At 40.2% G+C, this 20180-nt stretch overlaps 1 protein-coding gene across 4 annotated transcripts in view; it reads left to right on the top strand.

Moving 5' to 3' along the window:
• Positions 1-2521: 2521 nt before the first annotated feature.
• Positions 2522-20180, top strand: part of RASA2 (RAS p21 protein activator 2) — a 45494-nt gene continuing 27835 nt past the window's right edge. For 2 of the 4 annotated variants that reach the window (XR_005953389.1, XM_041414432.1), the window contains exons 1-5: positions 2522-2618; positions 8749-8854; positions 14114-14217; positions 15232-15326; positions 19851-19927. Coding sequence is in view for 3 of the 4 variants with exons in the window: in XM_041414432.1 (XP_041270366.1) it covers positions 2558-2618; positions 8749-8854; positions 14114-14217; positions 15232-15326; positions 19851-19927 (443 nt within the window). In the remaining variant the exon portion in view is untranslated. Of the gene's footprint in view, positions 2619-3100; positions 3223-8748; positions 8855-14113; positions 14218-15231; positions 15327-19850; positions 19928-20180 lie in introns of those variants that run through there. The other 2 variants (XM_041414433.1, XM_041414435.1) reach the window with 2 other exon arrangements.

Below are 20180 nucleotides of genomic sequence, written 5' to 3'. Positions count from 1 at the left end.
TCTATTTGAAGTGCTAATTAAAAAGACAAGTGGATCATCATGAAGTTGGTGCATCTAAACAAAATGTTAGACCTCATTTATGATACACCCAAAGTTAGAACAAATGTAGTAAATTATATTGGTGTCTTCTGTGCAATGAGATTGCATGACAGCTAAACGACAGGCAGAAGCATTTGATGTAAGCCACTGTGTAGTTTCATTACTATTATTCATTCTAAACTTTCTTAACACTGCAGCTATCACTGACAGGTTCAGCACCTTGGCTGTGAGGTTCTCTCACAAGAAGCAAAGATCCCCCATGGTACATCTCCATTGTTAAATGAAGAAATCTTTCCCAGAAATTTGCAACTCAGCACACCAGTGTTAGTTTTAACCATGCCCTTAGCTATGCAGACCTACCTGTCATACAGATGCTCTTAAAATGTAACTTTAAAGGAGGCCAAGAATGAATGCTATGCAGTTGAAACAGTATTCTGAATATCATTATGTTATACTAAAGCAAAACTTTTTTTTAAAATAAAACTGTGTCAGGAATCAGACAGTGGCAAAACTTGAATTGATAATGCAGGTCAGTGCTGTAAAGAAAGCTGATGCTAAAACAGTAAACTCCCACCATGCTCATAACATTTGGGAGAATATGGAGGCAGTAGAGTCACTCCGCTCCCAAAGTGTGGCAATGCACAGTTCAAGCACACGTCTCCATTCACAGGGTGCTGCCCTGCTGCTTTTCCAGATCAAAGCTCTGACTCTGCCCAGGTGAGCCTCAATTCACCAGCCACCAGCCAGACAGGGCAGCCAGCCTAGACAGCCAACTGTAGATAATCAAATCCTCAATTTGTACTGTAGAGGAACCTCTCGTTTCCAACAGGTTAAAATTCAGCTTATGCAAACTCATGTCTTTGTCAGGTTTAGGTTTTGCATTCACACAAATCCACCTGTTACTGGTGTGATGCAGCAGTTTATTCCCCACCACCACCCTGCTTGCCTTGAAACACACCTCTTTCTTTCCCCAGCCACAAAGCAGAGTGTGGGGATGAGGAAGGAATGTCACCACTGCTGAAGAAGCAGTGGGGGAGAAGCTGGATGCAGAAAAAGCCATCAAGAAGTAACGACAGACTATATGGCTCCATACCGTATCATAGTGATAACGGCAAGATTTGTGCAGGAAAAATAAAAAATGGCCAGAGCACCACAGTAGGGGACTTCAGTTAGAGACAATGACAGATGCTGGCCTGCAACTTTCCAAACTTCCCTTTAACAGCAGGACAGACTGAGGAAGCCTTTATGTGTGGAGTGAAGAACCCATGTCCTGTACTGCTTCCTGAACCAGCTTTAGCCAGCTGAACTACCCGTGTTTTAGGACATGTCAGTCACAAAAGGCTTTCAGCACACTCTGTCTGCAGGGTCTGGGAACAGATGTACCCTCAGTTTGACTGAGAGTGACACTGAAGCGGACAAGTCACCTGCCGCCGATGGCTGGGTGGATTGGGCAGGCCCAAGGTAGATGTCCAGAACCAATGCAGGACCAGGGTGAAGTCTGGGTGTAACCCAGATCCCAAAGTTTCACATTAGGATTGGTGTCTTCAAGAATTTATGGTAGAAAACATGATACAAAGGCCCTTTAGTTCTTGATGAAGGTGAGCTGCTGCAGCCTGCAAACACCTCTGGGCGCTGCATGATTCCTGAGGGAAGCCTCGCCTGTGGCATTCTGCAGGCAGCTGTCGACATCTGCTCCTGGGGCAGTGCTGGCAGCCGAGCCATTTCCTACTCGTTTCATGGCATTTCTCACACTGAACTGCTGAACGTGAACTAGTGACAGCAGAGGAGATCCAATGGAGCCCGTTCCATGCTTTGCACAGGGACAGGCGCTTGGCACACCACAGGCCAAAATGGCCGGACCTGCCACTCGTTCCATTTAATGTGACCAGTCTCGGCATAGAGAACACAGCGTTCAATGTGCTGGGCTCCGAGCCCTCTGCCCCGGTGGGAGGCACAGAACCACAGAACCGATTAGGTTGGAAAAGACCTCTGAGATCATCAAATCCAACCTATGACCCAACACCACCTCGTCAACCAGACCCTGGCCCTGAGTGCCATGTCCAGTCTTTTTAAAATACCTCCAGGGACGGTGACTGCACCACCTCCCTTGGCAGCCCATTCCACTGTCTAATCACCCTTTCTGTGAAGAACTTCATCCTAATGTCTAACATAAACTTCCTCTGGTGCAGCTTAAGGCTATGTCCAGTCTTCCCGACTATGCAGCAGGGGAAGGTGCGGTCAGGGCAAGCTCCGGAACCGGCCGAGCCCCCGGCGCAGCGCAGCCCCAGGCCGGCGGGAGCGCGGGGCGGCGAACTCCGTGCGGAGCCGCCTCACAGCGCAGCGGGAAAAGTCGCCCTAGCGCAGGCGCCGCGCCCCCCACCCGCCCCGGCCGGTGGTGCCCGCGGGCAGCGGGGGCGGGGCGGGCGGCGGGGCCGGGCCGCTCCTTCCTTCCCTCCCTCCCTCCCTCGCTTCCCCCGCGGCGCTGCACTGCGCAGGCGGCGGCGGCGGCGCTGGCGCGATGGCGGCGGGAGACGGCGGCGACGAGGTGCGGGTGCTGCAGAACCTGCGGGGGAAGATTTGTAAGTGCGGCGCTGCGGTGGGGCCCAGCGCCCGGGGCCGCTGCGCTCAGGTGTCGCTCGCGACCTGGCCCCGCTCCCTCCCCGCGGCGAGACGGGCGGGCACTGGCGCGGCGGCCCTGGAGGCGGCGGGGCCGCGGGCCGGGTGCGGGTCCGGGTCCGGGTCCGGGTCGGGCCGCGCCGCGGCGGCCCCGCAGAGGAGCTTTGTGGCGGCAGCGGCGGCACGTGCGGGCTGGGCCGGGGTCTGCGCGCCCCGGGGCGGGATGGGTGGGTGAGCTGTTGTGTGGATGGATGGATACATGGACGCGGCGGGGCCGGCCCGGAGTGCCAGGGAAGCATCCGTGGCTCCGAGGGATCCCTGGAGTAAGCGGGCGAACAGAAATGCCCCCTCCCGCCCGGACCTCGGGCATCACAGTCTGTTTGTCAGGCTGAAATTGCGAAATTAGCGATGTGCAGGAAGTTGGTGGTGAAGGGTTGTTCTGGAAGCGGTCACCAGCACTCCCGTGCCTCCGTGCAGCGTGTGTGCGAGCGGGAGGAGGCGGAGAGAGAGGCCGGTGGCCTTATTTTGGTGGCTGGGAAGTGCTGACTGCCAATACCGATAGCCTCGGTAACGTGGGAAGCCGGCGGATGGGCTGGGAGGAGGGCTCGGGGAGGCGCACAGATAGTGCGGTGCGGCTGGGGAGCACTTCAAAGCGAGTGGGAGAAACAGGATGTGCGGCGGCTTCCTGAGGGGTATCGAGCACATTCATAGCGCTCGGACGCAGCCTGGTTGTTTCCTTTCTCACGCGGCCGATCGACTTTTTTGAGAATGAAGCGAAACAAGTTGACTCGGGCATGGCGCTGGGGCTGAGAACCGGTTGTGAAAACGTGTTGAAGGATTAGGTTTGGTGGAGGAGTGGAGTCGTGTTTACTTAAATATCGTCATGCAGCCTAGATGTATTTACTGTGTCTTCAGTAAATAGAAGACTGGGTCATGAAAGCAGGAGATGGAGCGGAGCTGGAGGTGCTCTCAGTCCGAGGTGTGAGCAGTAGGATGTGGTTAGGTAGGCAAGGCTGAACACACACTGAGATCTGCTGCTGTTAGCAATTAGCACAGAAATAATACAGGCCAGCTAGCCTTTTAAAAAGCATACTGTTAGTTTTGGGGTTAAAGCATGAATTCATAGAATCATAGGGTTATGGAATGTTTTCGTTTGGAAAGGACCTTACATATGGTCTCATTCCAGTGCTGCTGCCATGGGCAGGGACACATTCTGCTACACTGTCTCAGAGCTCCTTCCAGCCTGGCCTTGGCCACTTCCAGGGATGAGGCATCCACAGCTTCTCTGGGCATCCTATGCTACTGCCTTAACACCGTCAGAGTAAAGAATGTCTTCCATATATTTAACCTACTTTTCAGCTTTTTCAGTTTGTTCCAATGGGAACAATAGGAGCTCCTCATTCTGTCACTGCAGTTCCTGATGAAGAGTCCCTCTCTGGCTTCCCCCAGGAGATATTGGAAGGTTGCTGTGAGGTCTTCACACAACCTTCTCCAGCTGAGCAGCCCCACCTTTCTTAATCTGTCTTCAGTAATCTCTAGCAACCAAGGTTTTATGTATTCCCTAGGAAGCAGGTCATAGTACTTCCTAGGAAGAAGGACTATGACCTGCTTCCTAGGAGTACATAAGAAGTTAGTTGCTAAAAATTATTGAAAGCGGCTTATTTTTTGATACTATTCTGCTTCCTATCTTTTAACGTAAGGTTTTGTCAACACTGGACTACACAACATTCAGTGAGTTTTACATTTTTGGGATATTGAACTTGATGAAAGTTTTTAATATGCATTAAAAAACAAGGCAAAATGTCTTGAGACTTATGTTGAAACCAGTTTTATTTATGCATTATGGATTGAGCCTGTGGTTGTATCCTAGCTTTGAATGTTCAGTTAACTGACAAAAGTGTCAGTAAACAGGACTGTGAACTTCTTCCTGGGGAATATATGAAAAGTTCAAGATGGACCTGTAAGAACCCATTTGAAAAATGAGTGGAAGAAACAGCTGCAATAAAAGACATGTCTTGAAACAGTGTGAAAATCACTTTATAAACCTACTTATTTCTTCTAAGAAAACAAAAACTGTTTAAAAACTCATTGAGTTAAATATGCTGTGGAAACTTGGGAACCCTCTGATGCCTAGATGCTCTTTTGGCTTCTTCACACCACAAATACTGGGTTATTTTCACTTCTTGCTAGTAGTTTTAATACTGTGTTTTGTAGGGGAAAACCCTCTGAATGAAGAATAATAAACAAATGTAATAATGTAATCCTCCTTGATCTGGAGGGATTAATAGCAGGCCTCACTTTGGAAAGCTGATGTTTATAGTCTGAAGGAATTCCTTATAGCATGTTTCTTACTAGGAGAATACATTTCAGTGCCCAAGCTTTAATTGCTGGCAATTAAAATTTGACACTTGCTCACTTTTTGTGAGAGAGCATGGTAGTTTTAATGAGGTAATGTCAGTTCTGTGTAATTCTGCATGTATTGAAAACACCATCTGCAGAAAGCTGTTATTTATACCTTGTTTTCCAATGCACAAATTGGTGGCAAAATCTAAATTTAGCAATGTTATACAAATCATTACACCAGATTTAGAATTGAGAGGTTCTTAAAGGTGCTTTAAGCAGCCATTGCATACCTAGCAGTGAAGAATCTGAGTAAGGACAGGTTTGCAGTCCCTGGCACCCTGTTTTTGTGTTGGGCTGTCAGTGTTTGCAACCAGTCTTCTGCCTCCAGTTTTCAGCACCCTGTTTTTGTGTTGGGCTGTCAGTGTTTGCAACCACTTCTCAATTGAGGTGAACTGGTCTTGCCTGTTTAAGACCCTGTAATATTTTTGGAAAGTGTAGTATTACTCTTAAGCAGGTTTTCACCAAAAATCCAATAAAAGACTGTATTTCCTTTTTGGCAATGCTTTTGTATTGATGGCTCTATTTTATGTGCCATAGTAATGACAAGAATGCTTTGCAAAGGTATGTGGTGTCAGGTAGCTTTAGGCATACCTTGTAGTGTGGTGTTTCAGGCTGGGGCTTCTGTTTTCATTTTGTGCCATACGGAAGTACAGTATGTCATTTTAGTTGCCTTGATTTTTTGGGGTGTTTACTGAAACCTGCATTAGTAAAGCAGTTGGAAAAGTGTCCCTGTTGTCTCCTAGAGCTCATTTGAGGATTCAGAATGCATTCTTTTTCAAACTTGCACTGTGTTTTTAACAGTGTATGGTTGTCTTGGATTATGCTGCACTCCTGGAGTGGAATTTATTGTTGCTATATAATATGTTTAGTCCTGTGAAGCAAATACTTCAGAGTTTGTGTGCATAAATGTCCTCTGGTAGGGACCCAGAACAAAGAAATTTAGAACATGGACACTAATTGCACACTTTTACTCAACAGAGGATATTATATATATGTACAGAAAATGTAAACATTCAAGCAGATATCTGATGTTGTTAATACTTGATTTTTATGCAACCATTATAGCCTTAGGTTTCTCAGAAAAAGGAAGATGCAGTGTAATCGAAGACTTGAGCCTTTTTTTTGTTTTAAAGGAAATAAGCTTCCTGCAAGAGTTGGGTCACTATGTAGGTGAAACGTCTCCCACAGTCACAGATAATAAGAGGTGTTAGAAACTGTGTGAAATCTCATGCTCTGTATTTCACCTGACAAGTGCTCTGAGGTTATTTTTTACTCAGGACTGAGGATCCTCTTCCTCCCAAAATTTGTCTGTTCTCTAAAGCCAGACACTTGGGCTACAAAATAAAGGTTTTTAACTGATTAGAAAATCAGATCACAGAATATTCAGAGTTGAAAGATACCCTGCAAAGATCATCAATTTCAGCTGTTAAGTGAATGGCTCATATGGTGATTGAACCCACAGCCTTAGTGTTGTTAGCACCATGCTCTAACCAACTGGAATCAAAACTTGTATTTTGTGTGTTCCTCTGGGTGGAAAGTTTCTTTTAAAACTGAAAAACTGCACTATAGTGTACAGACAAATAGTGAATTATTCAGAAATACTTAATTTCTACTCCATTTAAGAAAATATGAAACTATAATAACTGTAATTTCATTTCAAAGTCCACTGTATTGTGCCTTTACAGTGATGATTAAATAATGTTGTATTTTAAATATTTTATGGGAAAATAGGACTGTGCCAAGTATTAACTAAAAAATGGAGCTGTTCTCAGGAACAGCTGACACATCCAGTTCATGCTTATTAATTACAAACTTTTGGTATCAAAAGCTCTCTGGGGATTACATCCAGATTGATGAATTGATTTTTATATGTCATATGTTTTATTAAATTAGCTCTTCCTTTAAAAAAGTTAAGGCAGTGGTAATCTGATGCTTTCCTTGGTTCTCCTGCAATATCTCACTGAAGGGTGACTTGGAGTTTAGTCCTTTTTTGGAGTCTAAAGCCATTAAAACCAGGTTTTGTTCACGTCTCTCAATCTGTCAGCATGAAGTGTGGTGTTTAAAAATATGTGTATGCTTCCTCCTCTCCCGCACCCAAGCTGATGAAAAGCTTGTTGATGCTTCTGAGAGCACAGGTTTCGACTGTGGAAGTTCCTTAAGTGTCTGTTCATGCTTTCCATCAGTGTACATATCCCTGACCTGGAAAATGTCATGATTGAAGTTTAGTCTGTGTTCCTGTTAAACTGTCACGTTCTCTGCTCAGAGATGGTCAGGGCAGCCCTTCCAGTGCTGGGCATTACTTATCTTCCAAGACTGTAATAGGTTAACCTGAATTAACCATCTAACACAAAAAGAGTGTGGAGGAGAGAGAAAACAGAACTTTGATTTTACATCTTACCAGCATAGAGAATAAAGCTTACTCACTGTGCTTCATGTCTGCATTTTAAAAAATAAACATGTGTGACATTTCAAATCTAGTTTCACGCTGTACTTTCTGAAAGGTCTTATGCTGTTCAGACATAAAAGTAATTAAAACTCAATACTTAGATATACTTTTCATCCTATTTTTAATATCTTGTATAAATAGATAATGTTTGTATAAAGTTGATTCCACTTGTCATCAGGAGAGGTATTTCCAGCAGCAGGCAAGGATGTGAGAGGTCCTGGCTAAGAAAGACCTAATGCAATTCTGGTTGCCTGTGGTTTGGACAGCCAAGTGGAAAAGGGACAGATCACCTCTTCTGTTTAGGAGCCTCTCATGGGAGGGAGTACCAGAAGAGCTTGTAATTTCTTTTAGCAAAATAAAAGGTGGAAAGGGTCTGTTTGTTGTCTTCAGACATTCAAAGGGGAAGGAGACATCTGGGCAGAAAGTCTCTGTTTAATTTAGAGAATGGTGTTGCTATAAATTAACATAGATGTCTGTAGCATTTGGATTTTGGAAGAGCAACTTCAACTGGTTTTAGCTGTGATTGTTCAGAGGGAACCATTTCCTAACAGATCTGCCTTATGTCCAGCATGTAATTGCAGTGACCTAGATTCAATACCCAGCAAATCTTTGTATTCTTGTGCTGCCAATCTTTCCTTCTTATTAGAAACTTCCTTTTATTCTTTTCCATGTTACATTGAATTAGGAGGTGATTATTTCCCCCTTCTACTAGTTAGGAAAAAATGAACAGTACTCATGAGGGATATATTTTCAAAGGCTCAGCCAACTCACAATTTGCTGTTCATTGTGGAAAATGAAATAAAGATTTGATGGGCAAGTTCTTATTAATCAGCTTCCTTTAGCCAAAGTATTTGTGGAGAAAATACCAAGTGAACAATAGCTCAGGCAAATCATGTCTTGGTGTTATGACCTAATGCCATATGACCTCAGGCTGTGAGTGTCTCGGATTTAGCAAGTTGTGCAGGGTCAAGCCAGAGATGAGACCTTTCAAGGGAAAGTGCAGGTGCTGTGCTGCAAGAAGTGGTGCTCATGAGTCAGAGTGTGTCTCTTCCTGTGACTCTCATTCCATGGAAGCTGGATGTAGCAACTTCTCTGCCCTCTTGAAGCTTATGAATTGAAAATTAATATCAAAATGCATGCTGAATGGACAAGTAAATTTTTTGAACACACTAAAACTGTGACATTCTTGTAGCTAATATTTTGTTTTTCCCCTGCAATTTTTACGGTAATTTTTTTATTTACAGATGACGCCAAACACTTAGTACCCAACAAAATGAGAGACTTTTTCTGTACCATAAACTTGGACCAAGAAGAAGTTTTTCGTACACAGGTAGTTGAAAAATCCTTAAGGTAAGCTCAGTTTTTAAATGGATATGATAAGCAAGACTGCCCAATACCAGTGTGTATGGCTTTTGCTTGTACTGCTTTAAAATGAGAACTGACTTGTGGCAGCTACTCAGATGTTACAGCAATGTGTAAATCATGTGAGTGTTGCAAGAAGTCAAAATTGAGTCTTGTGAGTTTTTAAATGAAATATGCTAGAATATATTTCACAATTACTCTGTTCTGTTCCAGTGGGCAGTGTAACGTTCTTTTTCTTGCTAGGTTGTTTTATAGGGAAAAAATCTACTTGGTACATGCTCCCCATGTTGTTTCCTTCTTCTGGGAAGCAGTTGAAGTGTATTGGTGGAATTCTGCTCTTACTGTGTATCTGGTAAAACCTGTTTCTAGAACGAAGGAACCGGAACTTTGCCATGTATGAGTTTTCTGTGCTCTGGGGTGTCCCCTGAACAGGCCTTGTTCTCTCCTGTAATTCTTGTTCTGGGAACTGTAACAGGATCCACACAGAATACCTTGCTTTACTTCCCTGGGCACCATTTGCTGTAGATTCTGCTACTGATTTAGAGCCTTAAAAAGAATCAAACAAAAAGTCAGGATGACGCAGCTGCAGTCGTGCAAGGGCTTTCATGTCTCAAAACTCTGAAGTTCACAGAGGACCCAAGAAAACATCACTGCAGCTTCATTGTTCAGAATATCTGAGTGACAGTTTCAGTTATGTGGAGGTGACATTAAGCCTTCCTTTTAAAACCCAGACAGTCTGTTCAAATGCTGGAAAGTTTTCTTAATTCCTTTTTCCAGTGGCTTTGTTGTTACTGTTCATTCTTTGAGATCTTTCTCCAGATGTTTACAGGTGAGGAAGAGCTCAGATGACGAACTTAAATAGGGAATTTAATTTTTTCAGGACATCATTTCAGGGCCTCCTTATGCTGCTGTGTGAAAAGCAAATTCTATATATGCCAGTCAGGAACAGATATTTCGCTTATATTCGTAATCTGTAGCTGTTGGAGTTAGATCCGTAAAATTTTCAGAATTGAGCAGGCTGCAGTTGATTACCAAAGCAAAATCAATTGAGTAATCCTTCAGAGAAAAATGTTGAAGAGACTGTATTGACAAAGCAGAAACTTAACATTTCCCCTACAAATAGATAATAGTTTAATGAGCAAAAGACCCCAGCCCAACCCATCTCTGAAAGACTTTGCTCTCTGATTTTGATGTTAATAATGGAAACCCTAGAAGTTACTACTATGCTTAGAAACAAGATCTGTTACATTTGATGTATCCTCAGACATTTTTATTATGTTCTGTTTAAAAACTATTACATTTATGTACTTTCATCACCTAATGAAATAATTATTAATTGCATATCAAAATATTTGATGAAGTAAAATGCCTTAGATCCATCAAAAATATTTTAATAGTATTGAAGTTTTAACTGAAATGTAATTGCAATGTCATTGATACTTTACAGAGGAAATGAAGTAAAAAATCTCACTATAACAAAACAGTTGGGGAGAAAGGAGTCTCAAATAACATGCCTCAAATAGAGAACTTTTCAGATGATGACAGCATTGTATTAGAAGTTAGAACCTGGTGTCTAGAATTGCTCTTTTCCTTTCTGTCTCCACTGACTTCATAGGTGACTCCTTCATCCTCTGAATTAGGGGAGGGTTCCATACAAACCAGTGAAATGTAATAAAAAAACTCATCCTCTATTACCAGCAACCAGAGTTGGGTGCTTATACTTGATTGCTACTGTGTATGCAGTTATGAAGGTTGATTCTCATTCCAGAGACTTAATTACAGCATCTTGTTTCTTATTGCTGTGTTGAACTAGAAATCGTATTAACCTAGAGGTACTGGGACAGGAGATGAAAGCTCCAATCTCTTATTAACCTGAAAACTTTATAAATTGCTTTTCAGTGATGTCTAGTACAGTATAATTTTAGTCATAGGTGCAACTTTGAATTTCATTGTTTTCTTTCATATTATTTGCTTGCTTTTTCTTACACACATAATTCACAGTCTGTTTTTGTCACTGTATTATGGGTTGCAAATTTATACAGTTTTTGATCTAAATTTTAGTCCTATGAATATCAGCTAATTAAATGTCTGTGGAAGTAATTATCACTATAATTAATTTTGACTACCGCGATTGAAAATTATTAAGAAGTGTATTTTTTAAATGTGCAAATAGGTTTGGCCTTCCAGCAGCACTGGGAGAGTTGTTGGAATGCAGATGTAAAAGAAATGACTTTCCAAAGTTAAAAAAATATGAAATAATACTGAAGTGAGAGAGGGTTATTTTGGCTAATGACTCAAGAAATATTTCCTGACATGGTGTGGGATTTCTGTGAGTCCTAAAGAAAGATTTTTTTTTTTTTTTTTTTTTTCCCCTTTGAAAGTTGAAAGAATATCTGTGAGCCTCATCAGGTGTCTGTGGCCAAATATGAGGAATGGGGAGGAGAAAAGGGTATTGTGGTACATGTGTGTCCTCTCTCTCTCTCTTTTTTTTTTTTTTTAATTTAAACTAAGTTCAATTTTTTTTTTCCTAAAGGAACTTTGTGGTAGTGCAAGGTTATAGCAGAAATTAATTTTCTCGTTGATGTAACCATTGCTTTTATTAGGTGACAGGCTGGGACATTGATCAGTGTCCTCACAGAGCTGCCAGGTTACTGTAGCAAGGAAGGGAAGAGCAGAGGAGTGTGTTACTCAGTGAAATTTAATATTCTGTACTATTGTAATCCAGTTCTTCCTGTGTGGCAGTCTGGTTGTCCTTTGAATTAGAGCTATCTTCTAATTTTGTATCCATCACAGTCTTTAAAGTTCTTGCATCAAAGTCACAAATGAAATTACTAAACTGACTGAATCCCTGAGGAACAGGATGAGTGAGTTCCCCATTTTAATTATTTCTCATTGTACCCTGCCAGCCTATTCTGGATCTACCTAAGAATTTCTTTACTAATACATTGTGTTCTTTACCTTAAGTTTTCTTTCTCTGCCTCATACTTTGTTATGAATCAACAACTGATAACCTCTGTTAATTTAGATAAAGAAAAATGTATCAACATGAGTAAAAGAATGTATTGCCTTCTATTTGAGTTCGTATTATTGTTCTTTCTTGCCAAATCTGAGACTTAATGTAGTGTTGAGGTCAAAATAGTAGTAATAATAGTAGAGGTAATGGCTGTTCATCCTTTAGGGGCTGGGGGATATGTGTAGCTGCAAAGTTTGCCCTCTTAGGTGCAAGATAAAAGTGCTGAATAGATTTTTGGAAGTCTCTGCTTATAGTCTACATCCCAACCTAATTATAATTGGATGCATGGAGTGCCATAGGTCCTTCCAGAGTAGGTACTTAAACCCTTGGCACTTGCTGTGTGCACTGGAGTCTGCTGTTCCCTTAGGATATCTGTGTGGAGCTGAGCTGGAGCAGTTTCACCCCTGACACCAGTGCCAGCTCATTCTCCCACTGTTCACTCTTTCTGCTGCAGTCGCTTTGTTTGTGCTGCCGCAACTTTATTTGTGTAGCTGCGAGGGGAAGCAGATCCTGGGCTTGACCTTAGTTTAAAATAAGCCTGTGTTTGATCCTGGGTTTTGGTCTGACTTATTGTGTCAATACAATTAAAATGAGCACTGATGGTAATAAGGAAGTTGAGGCTGTTTAGGGCTGCACTGCTGCTAAAGGTAATGCTCTTGAGTTTAAGCCTTCAGTCATGGTGCTGACAAGAAGAACTCGGCCCTTGAAATCAAAGCAGAGTTTGTTGGCTTTGAAATTATAAAAAAAAAAAAAAAGAGGGGAGCTGAAAAACCACGGCTGAATTTTTCAACTGAGAATTCTTAAATTAATTCTCAGAGTAGTGCAAAGGCTAATACTGATTTGTCTGCTTTGAAGCCTGTGGTAAAAGGTCTGTGTTTTAACAAAAAGTACATTTTTGCTTTTGGAATTCCTTATAATGAATTTCTGCCCTTAAAGTTTTTGTTTCTAAAAATCTGTTCTAGACATTTGAAATACTAGATTCTTTTATCTGTGTTCTTACCCACTTTTCAAGTTAGTTATCAGCTCTTTTTAATTTATCTGATGAGCCATTGTCCTTAAGCATGAGGTGGTCTTTTTCCATGGTTATTTTGGAGGGAAGAGAGTAGGGATGGTGACCTGTTCTTCATGGTATCCTTTGGGTAGGTAATAACATGAACTGCTTGTTCCAAACATAAGCAATTTATCATATTTTTATTAGTTTAAGAAAGTACTGCAGCAATAGGGTCAGAATGATACTTTGCTGGGAAACAAAAAGCCCCCAACATTTGTTTCAGGGTTTGGTATAACAGATATCACAGTACTTTTCTGCATAAAAGTAGTTTCATGAACATGACCATCTTTCCCCAGTGATATTAATACGTTGTAACTGAAACTATTTTAAGAACCAGTTCTAGAGTGGCAGGGTTTTTCTGTGGATCCGCTCGACTTGTGGAATTCATGACTTGCAGCAACACAAACAACATTGTGGTTTTGTTCAGTCTTGAAATACAATTTTCTGACTGCTGGCTCTGATTACATCGATAAGTACTCCTTAAATGAGAGTATCAGTTCTGGGAGTGAAGATACCAACACATTGTATGAAATATGTGTAACATAGAGGAACCCAGAGTCTTTTTCTGTGGAGGGCTGTGCACATGGCAGTTAAATAGGGAGAACTGTAAACATGATATTGGATTTCTTTTGCTGGAGAAATGTGGTGACCGTTTTGGTGTGAGGGAGATCGTGTGTATTTGAGATTAATGCTTCTCTTTTTCACTGTTCTATCTTACAGTTTCTAGTGATAACTTCTTATGGGTCTGTATCTTAGAGCAGCCGTTTTGACATGGAAGTTAGAGCTAAACAAATGTCAGTTAGTTAAGTAATCAAGAAGTTTAAATTAAGATTAGATGTAGTTTAATCATGTACTGAATAACAAAATAAAACAAAACTTGTGCATGTCTCAGGAAGTCTAGAGAACGAGCTAGAATAATTTCAAGACAGAAAAACAGAATTGAAATTGCAGAGGAGACACCACTCTGTGTGCTCTGATTCTTACCTTTGATTAAACAAACAGAAGGCATTGCCATCTTTTTGTGCTCTTGTATTGAAATGGTTTTGGGCACCTTTGATGACAGCTCAGTGTAGTGCTGAGGGCCACGGGCTGGGACAGCAGTAAAATGCAGCTTTTTGATGTTCATGTTCTGTATAAATTGCATAAAGTGTTTCTCTGTTTTAACTTCAAATCTTTCTTTCAGTCCTTATTTTGGAGAGGAGTTTTACTTTGAGATTCCAAGAACATTCCAGTGGTTGTCCTTCTACATTTATGATAAAAGTGTTTTACAGAAGGACCTGCGTATAGGTAAGTGTCTATGAGGTGCTGTCTGCCTCTTGCAGAACACTGGGTTATTTCCAGTAGCATTATCTCTGTAGGATTAAGGGTACAATTATGGGTGAAGTATCTTTCAGAACTGTGTATAGTGCGCTTAAGTGCTCCTTTAAAGTCTGAAAAGAAGGATTTTGTTTCCTGGCTTCATTGTATTATACTAAAATGTGTTTTGTTTTTCAGATAGTAGGGCATTTTATAGTCTTACTATGATCTGAATACATTTTAAAAAATTACTTGTTTTCCACTTTTGCTTCATTGGAATATTTGAATAATTGTCACTACTTGTAGATCTTTAAAGAATAAATTGTGGAATCTTTCCACAATAATTACAATTGTGGAATAATTCTTGAAATTGTTTATAGATAATTTTTTCCCTGTCAATACAATCTGTAACTTAGTGACTTAAAAAGCATTTGGCAGCAACTTGTGTAGCTTAAGTGAAAAATCATGGGAGGTAGTTTTCTATTTCTTTCTCTACTGCATAATGACTTTATTGCAGGTGCTTTTTGGATACAGTTGCTATAAAACTCTAATAGTCTGTGGAAAAAGCCTTTGCTTTACTTGAATTGAGGAAGGAAATAATTTGCACCAGGATGTCAGATAATTAGATATAATAACAGCTTTCCAAATAGCAATCAGAAGAGTAAAAGGCATCTACTTCAGTTTCCTGTTTAAGCATTCTTGAACACCGTTTTTGTTCTCCCAAATCTATTATGTTATTTCCAGCCTCAAGTGTGTTCTTTATTTTACCTTTGTATTGAGGATATCCAGGATAACAAATAATAATTAATGCCATCAGGCTTTATACAAACTATTTTCTGCTTTACTTACCCTTAATATTCCTTATGTTCTTCATGTAACATCATAAATTTAAAGAAAAACTTAAAAGAGTTTAGAAGAAAATCAAATTTCAAACATAATTAAATATTTGTTCTATTCAGATGAAGGTAATATTTATGCTTCTCTCCCCCTGCCACCCTCCCTCAGGAAAGGTATCAATCAAAAAAGAAGATTTATGCAACTACACAGGAAAAGAGAACTGGTTTATGCTTCAACCTGTTGATTCTAATTCAGAGGTTCAGGTAACTATTAAATTGCACATTTACATTTTGAAAGTTCAGGACATGATGGTAGAAGATTACATTGAGCTGTTGGAGATAAGGTTCAGCATCTGTATTTCTTGTGAGGCAGTTGTGTCTTCAGTTTGGTTAGAGAATAATGCTCTCTAAGCCTAAGCTGGTATTATTCCTTATGGTACTTAAAACTGGCAGAAGACATGAAGCAACTGTTTGAGAAATGTCTTAACAGTATTTTGATGTCTGAAATGCTTGTAAGAGGGGTCATGTACTTGAGGCACATGAATGGATCATAAAACTCTTGAATAACTTTTTTTTTGGGTGATTTTTGGTGTTAACTGAAATAATGGCATATTCTGTGACATTGAAATGGTTAGTCTTCAAAACTTGGAGGTACTTGTGCTGTGTTCATGTATCTTATCTTGAAACACTTTCTGCATTCAGTATCGAATTGCACTTCACAGTTTTATTTCAGCCTGTGGTTCCGGTTCTTCAAACAGGATTGTTCTAGGAATAGGTAAAAGTGAGATGGCTCTAGAAGTTGTAGCAATTCTCTTTCTGGTTTCAAGAACAAAACTCTTATCCTTCTTGCTGTGATAAACTAGTAGATTTTAACAGGGTTTTTTTCCAGATTTGCCTGAGGGCAAAAGTCTTGGACTTGACAGTGTTTGTATTTTTTTTTAGTAACCTGAAATTCCCTTTGGGTAGGGAGAATCCTGGCTACTTTTACAAGATCTGAATGTACACAGAATTCTCCTATTATTTCCACAGATGATTCATTTATGTGTCATAAGTTTAGCCTGCAGCTCTCGGGTATAGGAGGGCATGTGGTTGCTTTGCATGAAGTCAGATTTTCAAAACATCTGAATACCACTTCCTCTTCTCCGTTGAAAATCAGTCCTCTTTCAGTTATGATCAAATGGAATAGAGTGGTTCATTTGGTAGGGACCTGGAGATCATCTAGTCCAGCTACACATTGTCTTCTTTGAATTCTTTCATGTAATCACTCTGAAAATTCTAGAAAGCACTTTCCAGATACAAACTGAAAGATTGTTTCCACTTTGACTTAAAGATTGCCATGCTTGCTATGTTTTTTTTTTTGTCGTAAAAATGTATTGAGAAAATTATTATTTTTTGTCGTAATACTATATGAGTGTCTGAAAATTCAGTTAGAATATTGCATTAATAGAATTTAGTGATTTCTTACATATTGGAAATAAAAAGTTTATAGTTTTCCATGGCTTTATGACTCGCAGCAGAATATAAACTTACTTTTCTGTGACCGTGCTGTGCAAAGCACAGTCCTACATGACACTTCCATTAAGAAATTACCTTTTCTGCTTGGGTGTATGCTTCTCATATTTATGTTTTCTTGAGTCTTGAGCATTTGGGTAGGTTTCTCCTGACCTGGTTTATTTTTCCATAAAAATCTTTAGAGCATAGCTGAGACCAGTTCCCATCTGTCACATTTGGCTGAAATCTTGTTGATTTGGATGTACTATACAGTACTGAAATACATTATGAGATGTCCAAGATTGTTGGCTGGACATGGCTGAAAGTAGCAGACTGTTATATTGTACATGTGCAGGAAAAGTGCATGAAATATTTATAAAGGTAGATCAGTTTGGAGGAAAAAAAAAGTTGTTTTCTTTTCCTCATGGTACCATACATGTAGTTGAGTTTTTGTTCCTCTGGTTCCCTCCATGTGAGTATTTCCCAAAATTCATGATGTGTGCAAGGCAATAGGATGGCAGAGAAGTATTTCATGTTCCATGAATATGCACAGGATACTTTGCAGTTGCTTGGTTGGGATTATTTTTGGGGTTTTCCATATATCTGCATTTTTTTTCAAGAAAAGTGTACTTTTTATATACAGCTATTCTTTACAGGTTAACTTTGGTATAATTAGCAGCCTGTACACCAGGAATATCAGTGGAGGAGACTTATAGAAAGCAGCTGCTCTGCTCTGTGTTTTGATATTAGCTGGTTTTTGTTTTGCTGCTCTTCACAGCATTATGAGTTCATATTAATCTTGTTTTCTTGAAACTTTTTCCTTTCTCCACTAGTTCCTGAAAAAGAAATACAAATAGGAGAATACTAAATAAATAAGCCAGAATTTGAGAAGCTGGGTGAAACAGGCCACTTTTAACTGCTGCTGGCACAGACTTGTTTACATTTATTAGCTTTTAAAAATATTTATTGTTTTCTAAAATGCAGATAGTGTCAGCATGGTACTAAAATTCTTAGGGTTGCTTGATCCCTTTTTATTTATAAAATCTTCATTAATCTTGTTTGAAATTGGCTCATTTGATGAAACACACATTTGATCTATTGATATTATTCATAGCCATTTAGAGATTTATATATAGTTTTATACCTGTATTTATTCATAGTTGGAGTTTTTATAGAGATCTGTGCTTGAAAAACACATTGGTAAGATCAGAATCTTTCACACACTGTTAAGGTTTTTGAACATTCACTGTTCCTTTTATTAAAATTGATAGGATCTGTATCAATTATACTCAATCTTCCTTTAATAAGTACCTGAAAATTTATTATTAATCCATTTGTAAAGTTAAAATTGTACCTACCTGCCTTTGAACAGCCCTGAGATCTACAGATGCAGAGTGCATTCACATGAAGTCACTGTTTGTTTATTATATATTGTATGAGAATGGCTGATTTCTCTATTTTCAAGTAAAAGCCTTCTGTACAGCCACATTTAAAACCCAGTTGCATATTATGTCTGAAGTTGTGATATAGATCTGCAGATCAGCAACTTTAGGAAACCATCACACTGCTCTCAGCAAACAAAATGACAAAAATCTTCTGAAATTCTCCATGCATATTGGGGAAATATTTTCTTAGAGCCATGTTACTGTAGTCATCATGGCACTGGGCTGGGAGCAGCCTGCTTGCACAGGTAGTTCTCAGGAGCAGCAATGTGCTGTTTTACTCCTACTGTTCTGTGTAAAACACAGTTGTGGGCTTAGGTTTTAAAAGCAAAAGGAAGATGTTTAGGCCATTCACAGCATTTGTTTTCTAAAACAAGTGAAGTCAGTTATGTAAATAAATATTAATAATGTTTGTCTTTTCATTTGTCATTCAAAAACTTTGCCTTGTAAGGCTGTTGGCATGCTTCTCAGTATCCTGTTTTTATCCTGTAAATCTGTTTTTGTAATGGAGTTTCTCTGCTTGACAAATGCTTTCTTAATGTACCTGTGTTCCTGTCCCTGTAGTAACAGTTTGCAAAACACCTGGCAGGCATCCCAAAGCAGTTAGGTTGGGAGCTGCCTTGTAAAAGAAGCTTCATTTCTCCTCCCATGTGACGAACAGAGAGGGAAATGCAGCCTTTGCCCCAGGGGATTTACAATAAAAACATTGCAGTTCTATGTCAAAACATAACTGCTATAGAAATGTGTGCAAGGTCAGCTAAGGGTTTTACTTCCATTTTAGCAGAAAGGCAAAGCTGTAGTTCAGATTATGACTTGCTTCCTTTGCCACTCCTGCAAATCACCTTCCAGAACCCTTCCCTGAGACTTTTGATTGTGAACAGACCAGTATCATCTGATATTCCATTTGGTAAATAGACAAAGTTGAGACCACCAAGGAGAACATTGTAAGAGGAAAGACTCTGGCAGTGTGTGCCCATCTTAGATGTAAAAGCCAGCACAAACAGCCAGGCACTGAAAAGAGTAGCAGTATTGTTCAGGCAGTAGCTGTCTGGAGCAAGATTTAAGTAATAAATTTTGGTCATCCCAAAAAAGTTGCATATCATGGTTTAAAGTTATGGAGCCTTTGATTGAGAGGGTACAGTAGGTTGGCCCTTGCTGGTTTCTGAAGTTAATCCATGCTGTGCCATAAGTCATGGATTCTTTTTCTTAAATGCATCCTGCCATATCAGAAAAGGAGCAAGCTGGGTTTAGCAATTATTGCCACCTTTTCCTCTCTTTTGGTTGTGTTTACTGTTCCTTGAGTACATCGGCAGTCTTCACGAAATAGTTGAAAACTGCCCTAGGATGCACAGTGCATTTCTAAATGATCTTCAGTCTGGTGGGATGGACAGGATTTCACTGTGGATATTAAGTGTTGCTGATTATGGCTATTGCATGCTGTTCTACTTTTCTAGCTATGCCTACCTGCCTGCAGAGTCCAAGGTCATTTTAGAACTTTCTCCTGAAGTGTTCAGAAATTCATGTCTGTGCAAGGGTTCATCCCATGCTTGGGCCAAAATAGCTGAGACTCTTACTCTTGGCAATGGCTCAAGGTGGAAGAACTACCTGTGTGTGTTAAATCTGTCGAGGCTTGACTGATTCTTGTGCTGTCTGCAGATGAGATAATGCTTCTCTGTAGCATTGTCTTAAAGTTCACGTGCATCCATCATGCTCTACTTGCAGGATATGTGCTTTAGATGAGGTATTTTCTTCAAGTCATAATATTGGAATTACCTTAAATAACTGTAATCTATATTATTGTTCTAATTCCTACTTTTAAAATAATGCTTTTAAAACTACTTGTGTTCTTTTTCAGGGAAAAGTTCACCTTGAATTAAAGCTGAATGAACTGATAACAGACAATGGATCTGTGTGCCAGCAACTAGTAGTACAGTAAGGAAATACATCAATCCTTTAATATCTGGTTGTTTGTTAGAATGTTATGGGATTTGTCTTTCCTGATTCTGGATGTCTGCATGTCTTAGTACCAATAGCATTTTTCTTTTTATGTGACTTCCCTTGGAATCTGCCTTATGGTGAGATGAGTCTAGGGAGCTCCAGCAGAAGTTTTTCACAGCTGCTGACCTCTGCTGCCAAGGCCCTCACTTTTATTTGGACTACTAGGATTAGTGCCTTGTCATCCCAG

The sequence above is a fragment of the Onychostruthus taczanowskii genome, unplaced genomic scaffold (assembly GCF_017590055.1).
Source record: "Onychostruthus taczanowskii isolate IOZ18803 unplaced genomic scaffold, ASM1759005v1 scaffold45, whole genome shotgun sequence".
NCBI classification, from domain to species: Eukaryota; Metazoa; Chordata; class Aves; order Passeriformes; family Passeridae; genus Onychostruthus; species Onychostruthus taczanowskii.
This window is presented reverse-complemented; position numbering and strand designations above follow the sequence as displayed.